Consider the following 25432-nt stretch of genomic DNA (forward strand, 5'->3'; position numbering starts at 1 on the left):
AATGTGTTGAGTTGCAAACAGGATTGCCTGCATAATTTCACCCAATACTGCCCTATAGCATAATATTCTGTAGCAATGCAGTTATTCCAAAGAAACAGTAAGAATATTGTGTAAAATTTATAATCAAACCCTTGCAGAAGTTGGTTTGGATACCCAATGTGTCTTACACTTACATGACAATACAATTTCTCCCAAGTGGAATTTGTTGTTAACAGCGAACGGGAACCTGGAATGAACTGTGAAATCCGTAACGACAATAATAGAACCAAAAATAATTGTATATAAACTATGCATCCCTATCTAAGTTTCAGAGTAGTTTTGTGGTCCGGTGCTGAAGTCTGCAAGTCTTGCTGGGAGACATCTGGCAGGAAACTAGTACCTTATTAATCACGTCTACATGAGAGGCTGTTCATAAAACAAAAGAAGAAAAATCTTTTATAAAAATGTGTGTCCCTTTGAGGATGACATGTAAATTAAAAGCTAGAGAGCTAAGCGGCTGACAATGACACAAAGAAGCATGTTTGCTGTTATGTAATAACACTACTAAATGAAGTGATTAAACCTGTTACATTCACCTTTTCTGTGTAGTGCAAGTCTCCAATAAACTGAGAGTGTAGAGTGTCATTTGATCTGTTCCGAAGGTCTCCTTGTAACTCAATAATGGCCCATTCACCCAGTTTACTGCCATCAGCGCTGAAAAGGAAAAATACGTTTTGTGATTACATTCACACACACCTAATAGCTCACATGATTACAAAATCAATAATAAATTATTAAAAGTAAAGACCATCCGCCCATTCAAATTCCAAAATCAATATTGGCAAAATTTCTGCTCCAGAACATGTAGTGTGCAAACATACTTCGAATGAAAGCAGCAATAGAAAGGTCAGTTTGAACATTACTGTACTTTACAAGGCTTATGTTTCTAATAGGCAGTCTGTCCTTGCCATTCTTTGACCTTGACGTGACTTACCAACCTGGAGCTAAGTGGACTTATAATTCAACATGTAATCAAAATAACAGTAAAACTCGGCACTTTCCACTGCAAAGTAAGCCCTATTACTGGATGAGAAGGTAATGACAGTAGCAAGAAACGTCCAAAAGGTACCATCAGAGCAAAGCTAACTAATGTAATTACGATAAAAAAGCTGTTGGGAATCACCCAAAGATAAACAACAGTACCGGGTCATGTATGCTTATGTACAAATCGCACAATTTTACTTGGCCCCTCTCCAATGGGTGCACTTCAGCTGACTTTGTGCCACTCTGAAATGTTTGTGGTCATTACCAACCTTAGCTATGTAACAGTACTGCATACTGTAGCAGTAAATGGCCATAGGGAATCTAGTGTTGATTCATGTGTGGTATTGTAAGCAGTGACTGACAATATTATTTGTAAAAATAATCAAAGAGTCCTTCTAGTAACTCTCTATCAACTTCTGTATAACTTCTGAGGTGCATTAATAAATTACGTGTTCTTTCTTCTAACAGCTATAAGCTGGCTGCTCTGGGAGGAGGTGGTTGGGCTTGTCCTAACAGCTAATGTTAGGCCAAGCGCACACACACACATATCCATCCTCATGTTTGTGTGTGCCCAAGTGTATACCTGTCCTTTTTTCCCCCCTAAGGTAAGTCTTTCCACTTCCGGGATTGGAATGACTCCTTACCCTCTCCCTTAAAACCCATCCTTTCATCTTTCCCTCTCCTTCCCTCTTTCCTGATGAAGCAACTGTTTGTTGCGAAAGCTTGAATTTTGTGTGTATGTTTGTGTGTCTATCGACCTACCAGCACTTTTGTTTGGTAAGTCTCATCATCTTTGTTTTTAGATATATTTTTCCCACGTGGAATGTTTCCCTCTATTATAAACAATATTTTTAGTCAAATGTTTAACTTCGTCAGGTCACCTTCCGTTAGGAATGTGGGTGTACATGATGACAGTGATATGATTTATAAATTATGGAGTGCAGCAATCAATCGTCTTATGCAGATTTCAGCTAGTGCCTAGCCATTATTAATGCACTATTTTCTAGTCTCAACGCATGTCCGTTCCCTGTTGTTCGGGCATCAGTCACAGTTCTTTGAAAGAAAATAGTGCAGTGATAATGGCTAGGCACTAGCCGAAATCGATTTTGTAGGGGGAGGGGGGGCGGGGGAAGACGACTGATTGCTGCGCTCTATAATTTATGAATGTTTTCTGTGCACATTGTGGCACACAGATCACAAAAAAGTAAACTCTAGGAAAAAAAAATCTATTTTAATGCTGTGTAAGAATGAAAACAATGGCTGGGATGCTTGAGGAAAGCATATATAATACCCTCGCCAATGTTGCAAATAAATATACAGTGTGTAAAATGTATCTAGTAAATGTCCTTGTGTCTCAATAGTTAGACTGTTTAAGTAGAAACACAAGTCCAGTTGTAATAGACATACTGATTAAAGACGTGTTCTGACACTAGAAAACAGCCTGTGCCTCTATGCAGATATTTATCTACTACATTGACACATGAACTCTTACACTGGGCAATGCTAAACAAATAGTCTCCAATTCCTGAAAATAAAAGTTTCTTACATAAAATATGTAATCTCCCTTGGTTATCCCAGTCTCAAAGACATTTGCAGCCTAACAGTCCCACTGTTCCTCTCCCACAAATAGCGCAGTTCAGTCAAGGGGAAGGGAAAACAGGCACGAAGAGGTAAGAGGAAAGTCGAGGCAGCAGGAAGAGAAAAGAACAGTAGGGGAGTGGAGGACACGTCTGGGCATCAGCACCACTACCGACCCTTCTCGATCCCCATACCATTCCATGATCGCAATACAATGGAACACGGGGGGGGGGGGGGGGGGGGGGGGGGGGGAGACAAGGAAAGGGGAAACAAGATGGCAGAAAAGACCAGACAAGCCATAGGGAAGAAGGGGGGATAACATGGCTGGTGTGGAGGTAACACCAAGGCCTTCACAACCTTCAATGCTAACTGAGGGACTCCAACTCCAGAGGGAAATTCAAGGACATAAACCTGGGAGGACAAACCACTTTCACAAAGAAAGCTGAGAACATTGGGCAATGCTATACAAATAGTCTCCAATCACTGAAATGCAATGGCCGTCCACTGATAACTGTACGAGGAAGGTGGGAGGGCACATTTAGTGTGAAGGGCCAAAATGTGGAGGGCAGTCCAGCACAATATGCATCACCATGAGGGGGAACTTGCAACTTAAAACCGGGGGCAGCTCATTGTGGAGTAAAATCCATGTGTCAACCTAGTACAGTTGATACGAATATGGTAGAGGATTAGATGGCAAACTCCTGCCAGGAGAGGTGGAAGGAAGAATGCTACATGGTGAGGGTCTCTCTGATTGTGTGAAGTTTATTAGATGGAGGAAAGGGGAGGGGGGTTAGTCCCCAAGAGTCGGCCTAAAAGGGATCTGATGTAAAGCTGCAAATCTGCCCCTGGAGGAATCACTGAGAACGTGGAAGTGGTGGTGGGGGGAGGGTACATCTAGATAAATTTCCTCAAGAAATTTAAAATTTAGCCTTGTTGTTTACTAGATACATTTTACACACTGTATATTTATTTGCAACATTGGCGAGGGTATTATATATGCTTTCCTCAAGCATCCCACCCATTGTTTTCATTCTTACACAGCATTGTTTAGGGTTGTCTCTGAAGTTGAATGTTTTTTTGGCACTCAGTGTTCAAGTGATGAAGCAGTATTCAATAACGTAAAATGATGCAAGTTTTAAGTATTTTCCATATCATGGTGTGTCATATTTGTTCCCACACAAGAAGAAAATTTGGAAACGGAGCACCATAAAATTTATTGGCACTCTTAAATGCTGCAACCATGTCATGACTTGAGATCTTACATACCAGACAAAACTTATGCTAAGAGGAACCCACACTATATTAGAAGGAATTTTGGCACCTTTTACAGGCGATGACTGACACACAAACCTGAGATCTACGAATGCTGTCATTTATTTTTAAGTGACCAATTAATAAATCATAGCCAAATATATTATCTACATTTATTGTAAGTAAACTCTTTTCGAGTTTGCTAACAAATATACTTCAGGAAGTTTTAGTGAACTAGTAATTTTTATTACAGGTTTTTGTGTTGCCTTAACAGAAATCTCGTTTTGTATATTTGCTTCAATTCTTATAGGGAATTAACACCTTTCTGGCTCAACAAATCAAAAGATAATCACTGGGCTTAATTTAAAGCTATTTGCTCACTGCCCCACAACTAATTGCACCATCCAAAATGCAGTCCCACTGTGAATACTGTTCACGAACACACGATGAGTTTGTTGCCGTTTGCAAGCAGCTGGAAATTGCTCTGACTACTGTCAATTGATTGGCAGCTGCTGTGAACTGGTGTGTTGGAAGAGCTGCTGAAAGTCGTGTACCTGCGATACCAGTACAAGAGACACCTCAAGTACTATCCTCTCTGTAGATCCTGTCTCCTCTGCAGAAAGTACACGATCTGTCATTATTCGTCAACTTGACTGCGAGTGGCATGTCAATGGTAGTTCCAAGCATCCCGTATAGGGTGAACAGGGACCAGGGAGGACTCAGGGCACTGTACCCATCCCCCTAACCAACAAGTTCGAGGTGCTATGTTTCGCTGAAACAGAGAGTTGTCACCAATTTGTATGGTGTCAAGAGGCAAAAGCAGAAGGGTAGGGGTTTATTAATCGTCGGCAGTTCAAATGTACGGCGAATGACAGTACCCGTGGAAATGGCAGCAAGGGACAGGAAAGGACACCAGATGCACTCAGTATGTATTCCTGGGGCCTCGTTCAGCATACTAAAGAGGCTATTCCAGCAGCCATTGATGGAACAGCATGCAACCAACTGCACATTGTGGCACATGATGGAACACATGATGCCTGCCCTCTGGGCTCCGAGGTTATACTTGGGGCATTCCAGTGACTGGCAAAGAAGTTTGAGAAGACCAACCTTGTGCAAGGAGTTTCAATGAAGCTCATAATTTGCAGCATTTGTCCCCAGAATTGATCTCACCCTTTGTTTCCGATTTGAGTGGAAGGACGGAATGAGAGGCACTGAAGGTTCTGTGACAAGCTAGGCTGCAACTTCCCGGACTTGTGGCATAGGGTTGAGAACTGCAGGGTACCCGTAAATGGGTTAGGTGTGCATTACACATCAAAGGCTGCTATTCAGGTAGTTGACTGTGTGTGGGGTGCACACAAGGGTCTTTTAGATTCAGTGACTCTCCATCCAATCCGGAAAACAATAGCTGTAGGAAAACCAAAATCATCAATGTAAGATCAAAGAGGTGAAAAAATGAACTTTCTAATGGTTAACTGGTGAAGCATTTGTAATGAAGTGCCAGAGTTTGAAGCACTCCTGAAGAGAAGTGAAGCTCACATAATACTAGGTACAGAAAACTTATCGATACCTGAAATTGACAGCAGCGAGATTTTTTGAGGAAAATTTAAGTGTATATCAAAAGGCTATGCAAATGGGAAATGGAGGTGGTGAATTTGTCACAGTAGACAAGAAACTCAAATCAACTCTAATCCACTGAGGTAGAAACTGAAGCTGCATCTGAGATTGTTTGGGCTAGACTCAGTACCTGGGTGGGCATGACTGGATCCTCCTCTTGCCCACCAGACTCATCTCGTGATCTAACAAAAAACTTCACAAAAAATTTTCTTGTACCCGAGTTTCCCGATCACACTGTAATCATTGGTGGAGACTTTAATCATCCAACAATAAACTGGGAAAATTACAGTTCTGTTAGTGGTGGAAACGATAAGAAATTCTGCGAAACATTACTAAATACCTTCTCTCAAAACTACCTAGAACAATTAGTTAGGAACCCCACTCATGACTGAAATATAGTGGATCTAATGGCAACAAACAGACCTGACCTCTTTGAGGATGTCCACATCGAAAATGGTATTGGACCATGATGCAGTTGTGGCAACAATGATTACCAAAGTACAAAGAACAACTAAAATAAGCGTAAAGATATGTGTGTTCAGCAAACTAGATAAAAAGTCACTGGTGCCATGCCACAATGAGCAACTGGAAAATATCAGTACAGGGCAGGACCATGTAGAGGAACTATGGTTCAAGTTTAAAAGAATAGTTGACCATACACTGGATAGACATATACCCAGCAGCACAGTTCATAATGGGAAGGTACTTCCATAGTACACAGTCACTGCAAAGAAACTTCTGAAAGGAGATTATTACATAATAGGTATGAAACAAAGTGTGGAGCTACAGTTAGAGATGCTGAATGAAACTCATTTGGTTGTCAGGAGAGCACTGCATGATACCTTCAATGACCAATGTAGCAGAATATTGTCAAATGACTTTTCAAAAAAGAGCAAAAGCTGAAATGCTTAACTCTGTTTTCAAATTTCCTTTACAAAGGAAAACCAAGGAGAAGTGTCCTAATTTAATCATTGTAGCACTGAAAAGATGAAGAAATAAGTATTAGTGTCAGTGGTGTTGAGAAACAGCTGAAATCTTTCAAGATTTAACAAAACTCCAGGCCCCAAAGCAATCCCTGTCAGACTATATATTGAATTTGCAGTTGAATTAGTCCCTCTTCTAACTGTAATGTATTTTAGAACCCTCGAACAAAAAACAGTGCCCAATTTTTGGAAAAGGCAAATGTCACATCCATCTAAAAGAAGGGTAAAAGTGATCCACGAAATTACTGTCCAGTAACCGTGGCATCGATTTGTTGTAAAATCTTATAACATATTCTGAGCTTAAACATAATGAGATATCTTTAACATAATGACCACCTCAATGCCAACCAGCATGGATTTCGAAAATATCGATCGTGTGAAACCCAACTTGAATTTTTCTCGCATGGCATATTAAAACCTTTGGATCAATGCAATCGGGTAGATGCAGTGTTTCTTGATTTCCGAAAAGTACCTACATTTATTGTCGAAAGTACAATCATATGAAGTATCAAGTGAAATTTGTGACTGGATTGAGGACTTTTTCGTAGGGAGGGGACAGCATGTTACCTTGGATGGTGAGTCATTGTCAGATTTAGAAGTAACTTGGGGTGTGTCCAAGGGAAGTGTGTTGGGACCCTTGCTGTTCATGTTGTACATTAATGACTTTGCAGACAACATTAATAGTAAAATCACACTTTTTGAAGATGATGCAGGTACCTATAATGAAGCACTATCTGAGAGAAGCTGCATAAATATTCAGTCAGATCTTGATAAGATTTCAATGTGGTGCAGAGATTGGCAATGTGCTCTAAATATTCAGAAATGTAAACTTGTGTACTTCACAAAAATGTAAAAAACATAGTATCCTATGACTATAATATCAATGAGACACTGTTGGAATTGGCCAACTCTTACAAATACACTTTGTAGGGATATGAAATGGAATGATCACTTACACTCATCGTGGGTATAGCAGATGTTACACTTCCATTTACTGGTAGAATAGTGGGCAAGTGCAATGAACCTACAAAGGAGATAGTTTACAAATCATTCGTCAAATTGTTCTAAAATATCGCTCAAGTGTGTGGGACATGTACCAAATAGGTCTAACATGGGATACTGGAAGTATACAGAAAAGGGGCATTTTGTTGCCTGACATAGGTCAACAAGCGCATATTTTAATTGGAAACAGTACAGTTCACAACTTGACATAGACATGACACTCATAACTGACGATGGTATTTTTATCAATTGATGATTGTTACTCTGCAGCATACTCTACAGCAGACCATTGGACATTTCATTTTAACAGTTTTAAACATGTTTTAAAAAAACTGTTCACAGTATGAATTATCAAGCAATCATGTCAACTGGATGACCCTTGAAGATAGATGTAGACTCTCCTGATGAAGTATGTTAAAGTTCCAAAAACAGACTTTAAATGATGATTTTACGAATATACCTACATATCGCTCATATAGAGATAGTGAAGATAAGATTAGAATAATTACTGTATGTAGAAGCATTCAAACGATCTTTCTTCCCACGCTCCATATGTGAATGGAACAGGAAGAAACCCTAATGTAACTGGTACAATGGGATGTATCCAGTGCCATGCACTTCATGGTGGTTTGCAGAGTATAGATGCAAATATAGAAATACTATGCAAAGCTGCAACTATTTTCACTGATAAATATGAAATAGTTCTATGATATAGTGACAGAAAATCCGCATCATGAATGAAGTACAGTATTTGTTTCAAAGCCATTTTTGTTTCGTGCCAGTTATGTACAAGGCAATGAAACCAGTGCATTAAAGACATTATGTGCGTACATGGGAGATGTGGCCTGTAATTGAAAGAGAGTAAAGATCTTAGCCAAAGATCTTCAGTCTCCCCATCCCCAGTGCATCTTGTGTCACACAGAAGAATTTATGTTCTGTTTGACCCAAGGGCATCAGCTGTTGTCCAATACCACAAAGTTACTGTTGCAAATTCCTAAAATGAGATCACAAAAGCAAACCTTATTAAAATAAATTTTGGCATTGACATTGTACTTGGCTGTAATAATATCCCCACCTCCTCTTATGAAGTGTGTTGTCTACTTCTTGGAAACTTTTTATTGGGACTTCTGTATTAGTTTTTTATAGCATCTCAGCATTCTGAAACAAATTTATTACCGTATTTACTCGAATCTAAGCCACACCTGAAAAATGAGACTCGAAATCAAGGAAAAAAAATTTTCCCTAATCTAAGCCGCACCTGAAATTTGAGACTCTAAATTCAAGGGGAGGCCGCACCTCTAAATCGAAACAAAGTTGGTCCATTGTAATATGAGACAAAATTTAGATCGAATGAATGACGATACAGCTACAGTAGTTTGGTTCAAGTCGTAAGCTTAGCAGTTAAGCTTTACCAGGTAGCCATTGCTGTGTGTCAGGTGCTCCGTCCGTATTTATACGGGTACCCTTCCTTTTCCATGTGCTTCACCTGGTTTGAATTGATTGCTTAATTTTCTTTGATCTGATAAGTACCGTTCTCTTTGTTATAGGTGTTTACGTCACTCCAAGCTGAAGATGCATTACTGTACTGTGTCATGCATTGTTTGTTGCATTCTGATAATGAGTGTTGACGGCCTGTCACTGCTCGCAGCATGGCTTGCTTTTGTGCGTACAACCGCCGCTTACAATTAAAAAAAATAATAATAAAAAAAATAAAACAAATAGAGAGGAATCATCTCATTAGTGAAACAATGGCAAGAGACTGCTATTTGTTGTTACTTACACTGCTGCTTTCTTTGATAATAATCAACAAGAACCAAATAATAGACTGCGTACGATTGAAGATGTTCTGAACAAGAGTTGAGTGAAAATTTTTCTCCGTTTGAAAATCTTTGCCGACGCCTCTTTAGTACATTAAATTCTGCACAGAAATTAGAGTCATCTTAGATTTAAAAATCTAGTCAATTGCTGTGCTTCATTTCTGACTATCACTATTATGCATAAGAATAATACAAATATAAATATGATATGTATATTCTTCCGCGCTTGCTGTTATCTCACTCTAGTTTCGTGGTTGATTAGGCAGACAGAATTTAAATGAGATAGTAGCAAACATGAAAGAATACATGGCAAAATGTTTATATTCATATTATTCTTATGGTGAAGAGAATACTGCATGTGATTCACAATTCATAAAAGTTCCTATTAACAACCATCTCTTCTCACAGGTAGGAAAAAATTCAGAACATACAGTTGGTCATATTGACAAACATCCGTAACAGTCTTGCCAGTCGGATTTTCGTAGTACATTGAAACGCTGCAACATTCAAAGATGAACAATACAGAATTTGTATTTACTTCGATGGATAATGTATGAAAATGCAGTGGTTGAAACTCGGGGCAGAGGAAAAAAAGCTCGTCTCCCACTTTTTTTTTTTTTTAATTTATTTACTGACGCAGAGGTTTTGGTGGTAGTATTTATCTTTGTGCCTGCAAAGCATGCCTGTGTAGTGCTACATATATTCGACGGCAGAAGTTAGTTGTGGCGGCACCTACCAACATTTTTCAGAACTTCCGCTTACTTTGTACTCGATTCTAAGCCGCAGGCGGTTTTTTGGATTACAAAAACCGGAAAAAAAGTGCCGCTTAGATTCTAGTAAATACGGTAACAGTGATCCGTGTGCCAAATGTAGTTACAAGCACTTTGAAGAGAGAGTAATGCAGCTGAGCTAACTTTGAGGTAGCTTGTGATGTTGCAAAAATTGAAGACATTATTATCTGAAATATCAGCTTGAAAACATCAGTAGAATATTTCCATGAGCAGCTCATACAAGTTAAAATGAGCTTTTCCTTGTAAAAACCACTGATTATGTGTATGACTGATTACATGAGAACTCTTTAAGTATAAAAATTAGATAATATACAAAAAGGTACTCATAAAATTAAACAGAAAATAACCAAACATGGCCACCGACCCCACAACTCAAAGACAAAACGGAAATATTGCTTGTAATGAGTTAGTGGAAAATATTGGCAGAATATTTTACAAACCACCTCAACTGTTAAGAACTCTTAGAAAAATGGACTTCAGTGCCTTAAAAACCAACCAACCCTACCTTGTAACCACCCACCATGTCAACGTGCTACAATCAACTAAAGCGAATCTCAAAAACTATAAGGCCTCGGGAGGAAACTAAATCACAGCTGAACTTGGCAAAAGTCTCTCTTCAAAAATCTTTGAAACAATTTGGATAAATGAAAGATGGCCATGATTCACCTACTGCATAAGAAAGTGTCCAAAGCAGATCCCAAAAGCTACAAAGGTATCTCACTCCTAGACACAACCTACAGGATATTCTTTCAAGTCCTACTAAACAGAGCAGAACCCCCACTAGACCATCAACTTAGAGAATACCTAGGAGTTCTCAGGAAAGGAAGATTCCTCTCACGACAAATTCCAAACCTCAAAAACCTCAGGGCCTACGAAAAATAAAGAGGAAAACTACACACCCTCACTTTCACTGACTATCAGAAAGCATATGACTAAATGAACTGGGAGTCCCTCATCTCAAAACTAAAAGAACTAAACTTACATAACTAACCTAATCAGAGAAACCCTAACCAACACATACTCCAAAGTGAAAGTCATTAGAGATAAAAGATAAAAATTAGGGCATGGCTAGGAGATGGACTCTCCTAACTGCTACTCAACTACATCCCATAAAAAGTAGTCAGACAGTGGAACACGCAGTCCCATAGCGGAATCCGGCTAAGAACAAGAACTAAGGTATCAACGTAAACTGCCTAGCCCTTGCAGAGACCTGGCAAGAAGCCAAAGAACACACACACACACACACACACACACACACACAAAATGGTCTCAAAATCTCCTTCATAAACAACAATGATAAACACAACCACTGAAATATTTTACAATGGGTGAACAAAATATAGAAATCATTAAAGAAGTCAAATATCTTTGAGAATGGATCAGATGTAAAGTCCTTTAGAAAACACAATGGAATACAGAAAAAATAAAGTTTAACTGGCATTCCAAAAAGAATATCCTCTCTTGAAACACACAAATAGACACTATAATACTTAAAATCATGTAGGAAAAGATAGAAAGCTACCTACCCAAAGATGCCATGTTAAGTTGCAAACAGGCACAATCGAGAAACACTTAAACACATCTTGACACTACAATACTACAATTTGAAACATGTTTGTGAGCCAGCAACCACACAAGAATGTGTTGTTGTCTTCAGTCCTGAGACTGGTTTGATGCAGCTCTCCATGCTACTCTATCCTGTGCAAGTTTCTTCATCTCCCAGTACCTACTGCAACCTACATCCCTCCGAATCTGCTTAGTGTATTCCTCTCTTGGTCCCCCTCTACGATTTTTACCCTCCAATAATAAATTGGCCATCCCTTGACGCCTCAGGACATGTCCTACCAAACGACCCCTTCTTCTAGTCAAGGTGTGCCACAAATTACTCTTCTCCCTAATTCCATTCAATACCTCCTCATTAGTTATGTGATCTACCCACCTAATCTTCAACATTCTTCTGTAGCACCACGTTACAAAAGCTTCTATTCTCTTCTTGTCTAAACTATTTATCACCCACGTTTCACTTCCATACATGGTTACACTCCACACAAATACTTTCAGAAACGACTTCCTGACACCTAAATCTATACTTGATGTTAACAAATTTCTCTTCTTCAGAAACGCCTTCCTTGCCATTCTACAGTTTATATCCTCTCTACTTCGACCATCATCAGTTATTTTGCTCCCCAAATAGCAAAACTCATTTACTACTTTAAGCGTCTCATTCCTAATCTAATTCCCGTAGCACCACCCGATTTAATTCATCTACATTCCATTATCCGTGTTTTGCTTTTATTGATGTTCATATTATATCCTCCTTTCAAGACACAGTCCATTCCGTTCAGCTGCTCTTCTAGGTCCCCTGCTGTCTCTGACAGAATTACATCATCGTCGAACCTCAAAGTTTTTATTTCTTTTCCATGGATTTTAATTCCTACTCCGAATTTTTCCTTTTGTTTTCTTTACTGCTTGCTCAATATACAGATTGAAAAACATCGGGGATAGGCTACAACCCCGTCTCACTCCCTTCACAGCCATTGCTTTCCTTTCGTGCCCCTCGACTCTTATAACTGCCATCAAGTTTCTGTACAAATTGTAAATAGCCTCTCGCTCCCTGTATTTTACCCCTGCCACCTTTAGAATTTGAGAGAGAGTATTCCAGTCAACATTGTCAAAAGCTTTCTCGAAGTCTACAAATGCTAGAAACATAGGTTTGCCTTTCCTCAATCTAATATCTAAGATAAGTCATAGGGGTCAGTATTGCCTCACGTGCTCCAACATTTCTACGGAATCCAAACTGATCTTCTCCAAGGTCGGCTTCTAGCAGTTTTTCCATTCATCTGTAAAGAATTTTTGCAGTATTTTGTATTTTGCAGCCGTGGCTTATTTAACTGATAGGTCGGTAATTTTCACATCTGTCAACACCTGCTTTCTTTGGGATTGGAATTATTACATTCGTCTTGAAGTCTGAGGGTATTTCGCCTGTCTCATACAGTTTGCTCACCAGATGGGAGAGTTTTGTCAGGGATGGCTCTCCCAAGGCTATCAGTAGTTCTAATGGAATGTTGTCTACTCCCGGGGCCTTGTTTCGACTTAAGTCTTTCAGTGCTCTGTCAAACTCTTCATGCAGTATCCTATCTCCCATTTCATCTTCTTCCATTTCCATAATATTGTCCTCAAATACATCACCCTTGTACAGACCTTCTATATATTCCTTCCACCTTCCTGCTTTCTATTCTTTGCTTAGAACTGTGTTTCCATCTGAGCTCTTGATATTCATACAAGTGGTTCTCTTTTCTCCAAAAGTCTCTTTAATTTTCCTGTAGGCAGTATCTATCGTACCCCTAGTGAGATGTGCATCTACATCCTTACATTTGTCCTCTAGCCATCCCTGCTTAGCCAATTTGCACTTCCTTGAGATCGTTTGTATTCCTTTTTGCCTGCTTCATTTACAACATTTTTATACTTTTTCCTTTCATCAATTAAATTCAATATATCTTGTGTTACCCAAGGATTTCTATTAGCCCTCGTCTTTTTGCCTACTTGATCCTCTGCTGCCTTCACTACTACATCCCTCAAAGCTACCCATTCTTCTTCTACTGTATTCCTTTCCCCCATTCCTGTCAATTGTTCCCTTATGCTCTCCCCGAAACTCTCTACAACCTCTGGTTTAGTCAGTTTATCAAGGTCCCATCTCCTTAAATTCCCACCTTTTTGCAGTTTCTTCAGTTTTAACCTACAGTTCATAACCAATAGATTGTGGTCATAGTCCACATCTGCCCCTGGAAATGTCTTACAATTTAAAACCTGGTTCCTAAATCTCTGTCTTACCATTATATAATATATCTGAAACCTTCAAGAATCGTCAGGCCTCTTCCATGTATACAACCTTCTTTTGTGATTCTTGCATCAAGTGTTAGCTATGATTAAGTTGTGCTCTGTGCAAAATTCTACAGGCACACAAGAATATGATTTGTGTAATAGGCCTACAGCTAACAGGTTGCAACAAGATTTAACTTGGCCTGATTTCTACAGCAACTATGGGTGTGTCTTCTCTCCGAAAATCCAAAATAATTACCTAAAAAATTACAAAACCATTAACACGGAGGAAAATCAAGAATAGATGGTTATTATACCAAACAAAATTATAAGGTGTCTATACTCACATGTACTGACTGACGAACAGATTTATGGGCAAAACGCACCGATCATATCAATATTACAGGTACTGTAACTGACATAAAAATGGTACTTGTCAGTAAAAATTATAGATACATGATGTAGCACACATCAATAACAGCTCAGAAAATATCAAGCAAATCATCCAGATTAGGCATGAAAAGAAATTAAGTTAGCTTTCTTGCCTTCTGCCTGTAAAAAAAAAAAAAAAAAAAAAAAAAAAAAAAAAAAAAAAAAAAAAAAAAAAATATATATATATAATCATTTGATGCTATAGCTTCCAAAAACTTAGTACAAATTTTATATCAGAATTTTAAACAGAACTGACATAAATTTTACAAATGAAGTTTTCTTACTGGAAAAAATTTTAAAGTATAATTTAATTACTAATTTGTCTTATCAAAATCTGACTGTAGATCTAAAAACTGGTCTCAATAGCATAAAAACTGATAGCTCTTACCAAGCCATAATAGCTCATGATGTGTGTAATACTGTAAACAAAACTTTGGGTTATTTTCGAAGTACAGATAACTGTGACAAAAACTTAACTAAAAGCATTAATTTAAAGCTTAATGGGTATCATCCATTAATAATGAAATCTGATAAAGGCAATGGCCTAGTTGTTGCTAGCAAACACGAGTATGTAAAAAAAATTTTTTTACAGGTTTTTGAGGAAAATCATGTTTTTAAGGTACATGAGGACCCCACTGCAGTTTTGAAAAGAGAATTGGATCCTCTACACAGTAATGATGCTAAATTTCTACTCAGACCGCTTCACAAGACAGCTGATTAACAACAAGTCATGGCCTAAAAGTCACGATCTCAGTTTAAATTCTGTGCTTGCATACTGAGTAACTGGCTCAGTGTTTTTCAATTAAATCAAGGAAGAAGTTGGGTGGACCAATGCTTATTAATACATAGAATGTGCAACTCTATTATTAATAAACACTTATCTACCTACCTGCTCCCATGATTTGATTAATAAACATAGATCCATTTAGTCTGCTCGAACAGATCAATTTCATCGTCATTTCACCACCACATTTGATACATTTTCATGTGTGTGCAATTAATCCGTGACACATGCACCAACGGATGACATTGCCATGCAGAACTATAGCACTTTAATCAGTCCGCTTTATAGCAGTCGCTGCCATAATCACATAATATGTCTCTCGAAACTCACTAATACACTGGTTTCAATTACGGAGCTAGAAATACACTGCCTCTCTTCTTGCCTCTCATTGGTTATGTCACAGAAACATCCCATTGGCTACACAAACAGATGCATTGCCAACCTCTGAGCAGTAGATAAGCAGTCCTGTGTGCCAATGGATCTACATCTACATCCATACTCCGCAAGCCACCTAACAGTGTGTGGCGGAGACTTCAGCCCCCTCATTCTCACAAAAAAGGCTTTTTCATTCTTCCATTCATAGAGCTGTTTCCACTCCTTTACCTGACGAAAATCTCGATGCTGAGAGCAATTTGATTAAAACTATCACAGTCAATAATGGATACAAACCATCCATAGTGGACAATATTTTCAAAAATAAAACCAATAATAGTATAACCACTATTTGCACTTCTTTAGCAGTTCCTATAAAACAAACACGATCACGACTGTAAAATAGCGTTTTCTACTAATAACAGGTTGAAAAATAAGCTTATTCATAATTTGAAAGCAGTGCATTCTCCCTTACAAAAATCAGGTGTCTATAAAATTCCTTCTAACACATGTGTCTAGCCTATTACATAGGGCAGATAGGATGAGCAATTGCTGTTGGATTTAAAGAACATGTCCTAGATAAAGGAGTTACAAATGTTTATAACTCGTCCTTTGGTGATCTTATTAATCACAAGCAATAAGCTTCTGTTCATGCCAGCATCCTGGATGCAGGAAAGCTTCGGACTCAATATACTTCAAGAATTAGAAATTTTCAAACACCATCCCCTGGAAATACGGAAGCGTCCGATCCCGCCAGTCTGCTTTGACCCATGACGTCACAAATACGGCGGAAACGACTATAAACCACGATTCCAATATGGTATATATAAAGTCGTTACGTACACATTATGAGGACGAAAATACATCTACAAACAAACACGCACACTTTCCACAAAAAGCCTAATGACACTAACGGGACAAGAGCGAGAAATGGGTGTTTTTGCGTGGGGGCAAACTAAATATAAACAAATTTAGACACCCACCCCATACAAAACGACGAAAAAACCGACATCACAAAACTCCCCAAATACCTCAAACAATATCATCTGGAATCGGACACTTCCCTTGACCTATATAGCTCAACAGCAACTCCCGATCCCATAAATTAGGATCAAACACTTCCCTTGGCCTATATAGCTCAAAACATCTCCCGATACCAATATCAACATACACAGCCACACATTGGGATCAAACACTTCCCTTGACCTGCGCACTGTTAATTTTATCTGTCATATCCATTCCTGAACAGAAACAACAACCTATTAATTTTACTAAAATTACCACATGACGTACAGCGAACAACACTAAATTAACCTTCACACGAAATCGTTAACTCACTGAAACGAATTCCACTTCAAACACAGCAGACACTAACAATTCTGGATAATGGGCAAAAGCAAACTACGCCCATTACACCACACAAACGAAAACCCTGAACATACTACCGGAGAGCAAAACAAACCACAACACGACGACCTCTACAAACACGCCACACTCACAAACCAAACTCCGCGCCGTCATGATGTCACACACGACAACACGCTTACGTCACGGGTCAAAGCCGACACGTGGGATCTGACGATTCTGTCGATCCCATCCCCTTGACGGGGGTTTCATTATGAATGAACAGCTGCAGCTATGCAATAAAAATTCTTTAATGGTATAAAGTCACAACTTAGAAACACCTAAAATTGACACTTTTTCCTTAGAGTAAACTCTTCCCCCTCCTTTTTATTTATTACACGGTAATTCATTTTTACATAAAATGTACAGAATATCAGCTACTCTGTTGTTCTGTATAAATTTTTATTTTACATAAAACTAGTTGTTGACTTGTGAGATGAACACTTATATGCTATTTAAAAAATATATATATGTTTAATGCAAGCAGCTGATTTCTTTGGTTGTTAAAAGGGCGGCACAACTTGTTTTGTGTCCATGTTGTGGCAACTTTGGCCTGTGAGACTTAGTCAGAGGCCACCTCCAGTGCATATTTTCCTCATGTAGTGTGCCACGTCAAGCAACTATAATTTTTACTGTCAAGTACCAATTTTATGTCAGTTCCAGTACCTGTGATTTTTATATGGTTTTAAATGTAATTTTAATAAGTTATTTTATATGATGAGAGCATTTTGCTCATAAATCTGTTCGTCTATCAAAACATTTGGGTATAGTCATATTAAATTTGTTCAGTATAATAATTATCTATTCTTGGTTTCCCTGTATGTTAACAATTTTGCAATTTTTTAGGCTATTCCTTTGAATTTTCTGATGAAGATACCAATAGTCAGCGTCAAAACCAGGTCAGGTTCAATCCCGTTGCAACCAGTTGGCTGAATTACACAAATCACACCATAATACAGAAATGAAACTGGAAGCACTGTACACAGTCAGGCACTATACACAGTCACAACCATCACCACGCATGGCCCAGATAAAAGGCTGCAGATCAAAGAAAAGAAAATATTAAGAAAGATTTCCATAAGGAACTAATCCACATCAGAAATGAAACCTTTGCCAAATAACTGAAATACCCTCATACACAATTACGAAACGAATAATTGATATTATGGATACATTCTCAGAATGTACCCAAACACAGTGAACAAATTTTTTTTATTACATACATAAAAACGAGGTTTATGGAAACAGAAGAATGTCAAACAATTCCAAATCACAGAAATTATGCTCACAGGTAAAGCTGCGAAAAAACATTACCAATGACAAAAAAATGAGGGTCAAAATCAAAACCAATGAATAACACATATCCCTGAAGAAGAAATGAAAGCAACACCAGAAAGAACGAAACAATAATGAGTTAACAGAAAGCCAATGAATATTAAAAAGGGGTTGGTGTAATGTACTCCAAAGTCAGGTGAAACGAAAGAAATTTAGTGGTTCACTATTAAGTTCTAAGCTGATGTACTATAAGACTATTTACAATTTTGTAAGGAAATTAAACTTCGCTATTTGATTAAATGAAAAAGTTATGGTCCTGACTTCCAATGAAAGTGTGTTGAAATATTTGTATGACAAGCAACCTCAAAAGTAATTGTACGAATGTCTGGTGGTTAAAATATACAAAGCATATAGGGTCAATGGAAGCATCCGATTCTACCCATCCGCTTTGATCCGTGACGTAAGGGTGTCGGTGTTGTGTGTGACGTCATTTTTGTGTGTGTGTGTGTGTGTGTGTGTGTGTGTGTGTGTGTGTGTGTGTGTGTGTCAAGTACACAGCACATGGTCATTGGAACAGTGGTCCCAGGCTATGTTCATGGACGGGTCCAGATATAGTCTGAACAGTGAGTCTTTCCAGGTTTTCATCTGGCGTGAACCAGGAACCAGATACTAACCCCTTAACGTCCTTGAAAGGGATCTGTATGGAGGTCGTGGTTTGATGGTGTGGGGTGGGATTATGATTGGCGCACATACACCCCCGAATGTCTTTGACACAGGACCTGTATCAGGTCAGGTGTATTGGAACATCGTTTTGCACCAGTATGTCCACATTTTCAGGGATGCAGTGGGTCCCACCTTCCTCTTGGATGGATGATAACACATGGTCACACCGAGCTGCCATCATGGAGGAGTACCTTGAAACAGAATATATCAGGTGAATGGAGTTGTTCTCCAGACCTAAACACCATCGAGCACGTCTGGGATGCTCTCGGTCGACGTATCACTGCACATCGCACATCTTCAAAACCCTACAACACTTCAGGAGGTCAGACAGGCACTGGTGCAACAATGGGAGGCTATACCCCAGCAGATCGACCATCTGATCCAGAGTGTGCCAACCTGTTCTGCGGCCTGTATACGTGTGCACGGTGATCATATCCCATATTGATGTCGGGGTACATGCGCAGGAAACAGTGGCGTTTTGTAGCACGTGTTTCTGGACGGTTTTCTCAACTTATCTCCAATACCATGGACTTGCAGATCTGTGTCGTGTGTGTTCCCTATGTGCTATGCTATTAACGCCAGTTCTGTGTAGTGTCACATTGTGTGGCACCACATTCTGCAACTATCCTTAATTTATGAGTGTGGGTGTATTTAGCTTGTCCTCACCCTAAAACCCCCATTTCCCACGGTTGTCCCGTTAGTTTGACTGTATTTGTGGAGGGAGATATTATTGTCTTATTTATATGTATTTTCATGTTTGTTGTCTTGTGTGTGTTATGACGTCATAGGTGCCATATTGGAGACGCTTACAATAGCCATTTCCGTCATGGGTGGAATCGGACACTTCTGTAATCCCGAAATATATGTCAAAGAATGCAAATTTATAAAGAAGAAATATTATTGGTCCTTCTGTGAAGAACATGCATCCTGTGATGTGAACCCAAGGCTCCAGCAACCACTCTCTCACAGTATGATTACCTCAATATCAAAACGGTATTTATCTGCATGACACTGAACATTTTTGCTAGTAGTAACACTTAACCACATAACTCAAAACTGCATTTGAAAAAACATGTACTAACAGACAAAGAATATCTATGGGCCATACCATGTAAACTCACTGATATTTTGATAGAGCCTAAGGTGACAATTTCAGAATTTAGTCATATTTGCTACATGGATACCTAAAGCCTTAATAGTAAAGCTGCCAAATAGGATTGCCCCAACTTTAATTATCACTGACAACTTCGAGTCTAAAGGCATAAGGGTGTGTACCTGGTCATTACTGAGGCACCAATTCCCCTGTGTTCAGAGATTTACTACTTAGTAATGGGTTGACCTACAGACCCCTATTTTATGCATCTAGCACATAGGCCATCAAGCTGATACAATGTATAATAAATAGGGTACATCATGTGGGTTTATTATGAAAAATAAACATTTTCCATGCTGTGCTTTAACTTTGTGATTTTTTACAAAGGTACAACTTTGTAGAAAGTAATAGTGCAGACCTCTGCTTGTCCTGAGTACCAGTATTAAGTACAAATAATAATGAAAAATATTTGGGATTGGCAGTTAATAGTTCTTATCTTCACTTAAACATGGCTCGACTTGGAAAAAAAAAGGGTCAAATTTGATGAGCTACAGCACAGGGAGAATAGTTCTAGAAACATGATTGTACTGCACATTTCTAGTCAGTTACTAACACCATGCTTTTTACGACACTTTCAACTGATGCAAATGTGACCACTGCTGCTACGGCACCTCATGAAAACACTTAGTCAGGACAGCTGAGTGTGAGGCAGAAAACTGGTAGATAGTACTCATTTCCCAGGTATCATACGAATTTAAAGATGTTGAGATTAACTGTATGTCTCCTGCTGAACAACAGTGCCTTTCATGGCCTCAGTGGAAAATATGCTGTTTGGGTCCCCTTCTCCAGTGTTATTTGTAAGGTATATGTACCATCATTACAAAGCGACAGTGCATAGTTGTATAAACTTTAAGTGCTATGAGAAGATCTTGTCTCCCACCTTTAAATGAACTTATGTCATTTTTGGATCAAGACGTCAAGAAAAACAATGATATCTGCAAGGAGGTACTGTTTTAAAAAATCATTTCCTCCTTTATATTTAAAATTGTTTATGAAACTGTTCTTTGCCTAATCTATGTTTATGTGCAACAGTATATATGTAAAAAGAAATATTGTCTCATTATTGCTTGCAATGTTTTATTTAATTTCATACACGATGTCTTTTTAATTTATAGTAACAAAATAAGGATATATCATTCTATTTGTGCACCCAAGGTGTGTGTCTAATACTTTACACTGAAAAGACATTTAACTATCAGATACTAAATGGCTCTGAGCACTATGGGACTTAACATCTGTGGTCATCAGTCCCCTAGAACTTACAACTACTTAAACCTAACTAACCTAAGGACATCACACACATCCATGCCCGAGGCAGGATTCGAACCTGCGACCGTAGCAGTCGCGCGGTTTCGGACTGAGCGCCTAGAACCACTAGACCACCGCGGCCGGCTATCAGATACTACATATACATTAGGGTGAAGTGGGGTAAGTGTAACCATAGGGTTAGTGTAACCATGGCTTATGGTGCCTTAAAGAAGCTGTATTTTTATCTCTGACCTATCACACATGTTAATTTACTCCTTTCTTTGTTATATTTAACCATAAGTTGTCAAATCTGGCATAAATTGGTAATTAATTTTTGGACTTGAACTGACGTCTACATTTTCACTCTGCGAGAGAGTGACGTGCTCAGAATTTGGTGGTCTGTCATTTCTGCAGTTTTAAAGATAACTGCACAATTTTTTGGTTACAAACTTACTTTTGCATGATAATTTCAAATATGAGTTTCGTTTTGCTGTACTGATAAAGCTATTGATATGCCAGGCATGGTTACACTTACCCCAACTTTTTCCCATGTGGGGCAAGTGTAACCAATCGGCTGGGGCAAGTGTAACCAGGGGGGGTTACGCTTTCCCTGAACAAACTTACCAGAACATAATTATTTATTTAAGCCGTAACCTTGTTTTTGCCATCACACTAGATCAACTAAACTGGCCTTCCTGTACATATGGATACCAGAATACCTGATGTGCTGGATTTGTAGGTCTACTGAGTTTGTGTGAGATATATTTTATTTTTTATTTAAGTCTACTATATTTTTAAAGCATGTTTCCTTCTATAAAATATGACACAGAACTGTAAAGAACGCCACCATTTCAATTACATTACAGTATGTGAAGCATTGTTTGACTGACAACAATGTTGAGCATGATAATTCATCCTGCAGCCAAAGGATGTAGCGGTGTTTAAGAGTGTGAAATCTACTTGGGACCAAAAGTTAACTCATCACCAGGGACATCATCAAGGGGTAAAAATTAGCAAACGTGACTTTTCCAATCTCCTCACTGCTGTATGGAATGAAACACCACCTGAATTGTTGAAAAGTGGTTTTCAAAAAGCAGGAATATTCCCTTACAATAGAGAAGTAATTGATAAAACTAAATATGATCCGGAGGCATATAAAAGATATGTAGCTCATACCAAATCTTTGGCAGAAACAAATCCATTGCCAGCTCACGATAATGCAGCTGTAGACTGTGTGGAATCTACATCTGTAACAGAAAGTCCTCACATTTTTGGGAAGCTTCCAGCTGAACAACCTCCAGAATTTTATAGGTCTACATCTACTGAGCCCTGCCATTCTCCAAGTATCAGAGTTCTCAACCATTCCAAAGCTAACCAATGTTTCATTGTTCTGGAACTTCTGATTTGTCATTTGAAAGCTTATTATTGGAAACAGTCTGACTGTGTAGTCCCACTGGTAAAACAAAGAAGGATTGCACCAGTAGCTGAAGTTATCACTTTTCAAGATGCCATCTATAAAGAAAAAGATTTTAAAGGAAACAAGAATAATAAGGAGAACGCAAAAAAAAGCATTATCGGCATAAAAAAGGGCTTGGTAATGAAAAGTAAATCTTCCAAACAAAGTGCTGTTGCTTTATCTGAAACGGCATCTCAGAATGTTGTGGAAAAAAATCCCTGATTGCTCATGTGGGTAACAAGAAAAGAAGACTGGAAGTTGAATCAACAAGTCAAGAAAGTGAAACTGAAGGAGGCCTATCTTTAATAAGCAGTGATGAAGAAAATAGGACCATAACACTGGAGGATTTCAGGAAAGAAATGATAAACTGTGAAGAAGAAGAAGAGGCAAATTTTTTTGAAGCCAAAGATAAAATTACAGTTGGAAACTATGTTCTGGTAGCTTTAGCAACAAAATGTAAGAAAGTTCATTTTATTGGCCAAGTTACCAAAATTAGGGATTTAGGAGATCCAGAAGTGATTTTCCTCAGATGCAAAAATAAGAAAGCATGGCACCACATTCTACTGGCCTGATAGAAGAGATGAAAGTTCCATCCTACGATGTCATTTCAGTGCTGCCTGAGCCTACTTTGGGTCACAATGGAGACCTGACATTTTGTGTTAACATTTGATTCATACAGCATTCAGTGACTAAATAATAGTCTCCATGGAGGAGAAATAAAAACTTTGAGGTTCGCCGATGACATTGTAATTCTGCCAGAGACAGCAAAGGACTTGGAAGAGCAGTTGAACGGAATGGACAGTGTCTTGAAAGGAGGACATAAGATGAACATCAACAAAAGCAAAACGAGGATAATGGAATGTAGTCAAATTAAGTCGGGTAATGCTGAGGGAATTAGATTAGGAAATGAGACACTTAAAGTAGTAAAGGAGTTTTGCTATTTAGGGAGTAAAATAACTGATGATGGTCGAAGTAGAGAGGATATAAAATGTAGATTGGCAATGGCAAGGAAATCGTTTCGGAAGAAGAGAAATTTGTTAACATCGAGTATAGATTTAAGTGTCAGGAAGTCGTTTCTGAAAGTATTTGTATGGAGTGTAGCCATGTATGGAAGTGAAACATGGACGATAACCAGTTTGGACAAGAAGAGAATAGAAGCTTTCGTAATGTGTTGCTACAGAAGAATGCTGAAGATAAGGTGGGTAGATCACGTAACTAATGAGGAGGTATTGAATAGGATTGGGGAGAAGAGAAGTTTATGGCACAACTTGACTAGAAGAAGGGATCGGTTGGTAGGACATGTTTTGAGGCATCAAGGGATCACAAATTTAGCATTGGAGGGCAGCATGGAGGGTAAAAATCGTAGAGGGAGACCAAGAGATCAATACACTAAGCAGATTCAGAAGGATGTAGGTTGCAGTAGGTACTGGGACATGAAGAAGCTTGCACAGGATAGAGTAGCATGGAGAGCTGCATCAAACCAGTCTCAGGACTGAAGACCACAACAACAACAAGTGTGAATATAGTAAGTAGAATTAGGGCAGTTTAGCATTAAACACAAATTGCCAACTTTCGTTCAATTACCATGAAAAATAATAGAAAGTGAACTTATAAAGTGAATTTTTCTTTTCTCTTGAGACTAAATATTTTATTATTTTTGTTAAATTGCCTACTAAAGAAAAAAATAGTACTTTTGTAGAATTTAAACTAATAAGTTACTGGCCTAAAACAAAAAAAAAATTATCTACGATGCATTCTGTTTCGGTGTTTTATGGTTTAGTCTAACACTTATTTTTTAGTTTAGCTAACATTTTCTGTGTATTTCATAATACACAAAGAGGCGCGTGCAAAAAGTTCATATTCTGAGTAAAATTTAAGATATTAAAATAATTTAAAAATCCTCAAATTCAGTAAAAATTGGGTAATCAGGTCACTTACCCCAAGTCTCTTTTACAATATTCTGTATGGATACAACAATGCGGGGTTACACTTGCCCCGAACCATGGGGCAAGTGTAACCTCACAACACAAAATTCTGAAAACAATTATTTGACCATATAATTTTATTTTCAAAAACAAAATGTGTACTGTTTAAAAGTCAGTAAGTCAAACTTTACGCATGAGAAATGTCAAAATCATATCTTCAATAACAAGTTGGCAATTTGGTGTCGAAGTTGAACTATGCCAAATCGTGGTTACACATACCCCACTTCACCCTAATAAAAATGACTGATAACCGTTTTCAGCCATCGTCTGGTTACAGATCTGACCTACAGGTCAACCACAAACATTTTAACACGTTTTCAAGGAATACACATGGTTTTTATTTACCAATTCGCGGCAGTGTTGAATATGGATGGTATGCGTAAATGGTATTTTCATGTTAGTCTTTGCTAACGAATAGGGTCAGTCAGGATATTCTTCTTTGCACTTAAGATTCCAGCAAAAAATCAAGTTGACATTAAGACATGCACCAAATATGATTAAATCCTAAAATGGTAACGTTATTACCTCATGGGAGATTGCACAGGGTGACCCAATCGTAAATTTTGCCGGGAAAAATATTTACGTACATGGTAAACGTACACAATGCGACATCAACATAGATGTCCTATACAACTTGTATGCTATTCATTTCAAATACTGATCATTCGTTTTATTTAAATATAAAACCTTTTCAATTTGAACATAGGAAACCATGCCGCATT

At 38.3% G+C, this 25432-nt stretch overlaps 1 protein-coding gene across 3 annotated transcripts in view; it reads right to left on the reverse strand.

Moving 5' to 3' along the window:
• Positions 1-25432, reverse strand: part of LOC126458314 (chromosome transmission fidelity protein 8 homolog) — a 175271-nt gene that overhangs the window by 22696 nt on the left and 127143 nt on the right. For 2 of the 3 annotated variants that reach the window (XM_050095264.1, XM_050095265.1), the window contains exon 2: positions 576-693. In XM_050095264.1, coding sequence (XP_049951221.1) covers positions 576-693 — 118 coding nt within the window. Of the gene's footprint in view, positions 1-575; positions 694-25235; positions 25256-25432 lie in introns of those variants that run through there. The other variant, XM_050095266.1, reaches the window with a different exon arrangement.

Source organism: Schistocerca serialis, chromosome 2, assembly GCF_023864345.2.
Source record: "Schistocerca serialis cubense isolate TAMUIC-IGC-003099 chromosome 2, iqSchSeri2.2, whole genome shotgun sequence".
In the NCBI taxonomy this organism is placed as follows: Eukaryota; Metazoa; Arthropoda; class Insecta; order Orthoptera; family Acrididae; genus Schistocerca; species Schistocerca serialis.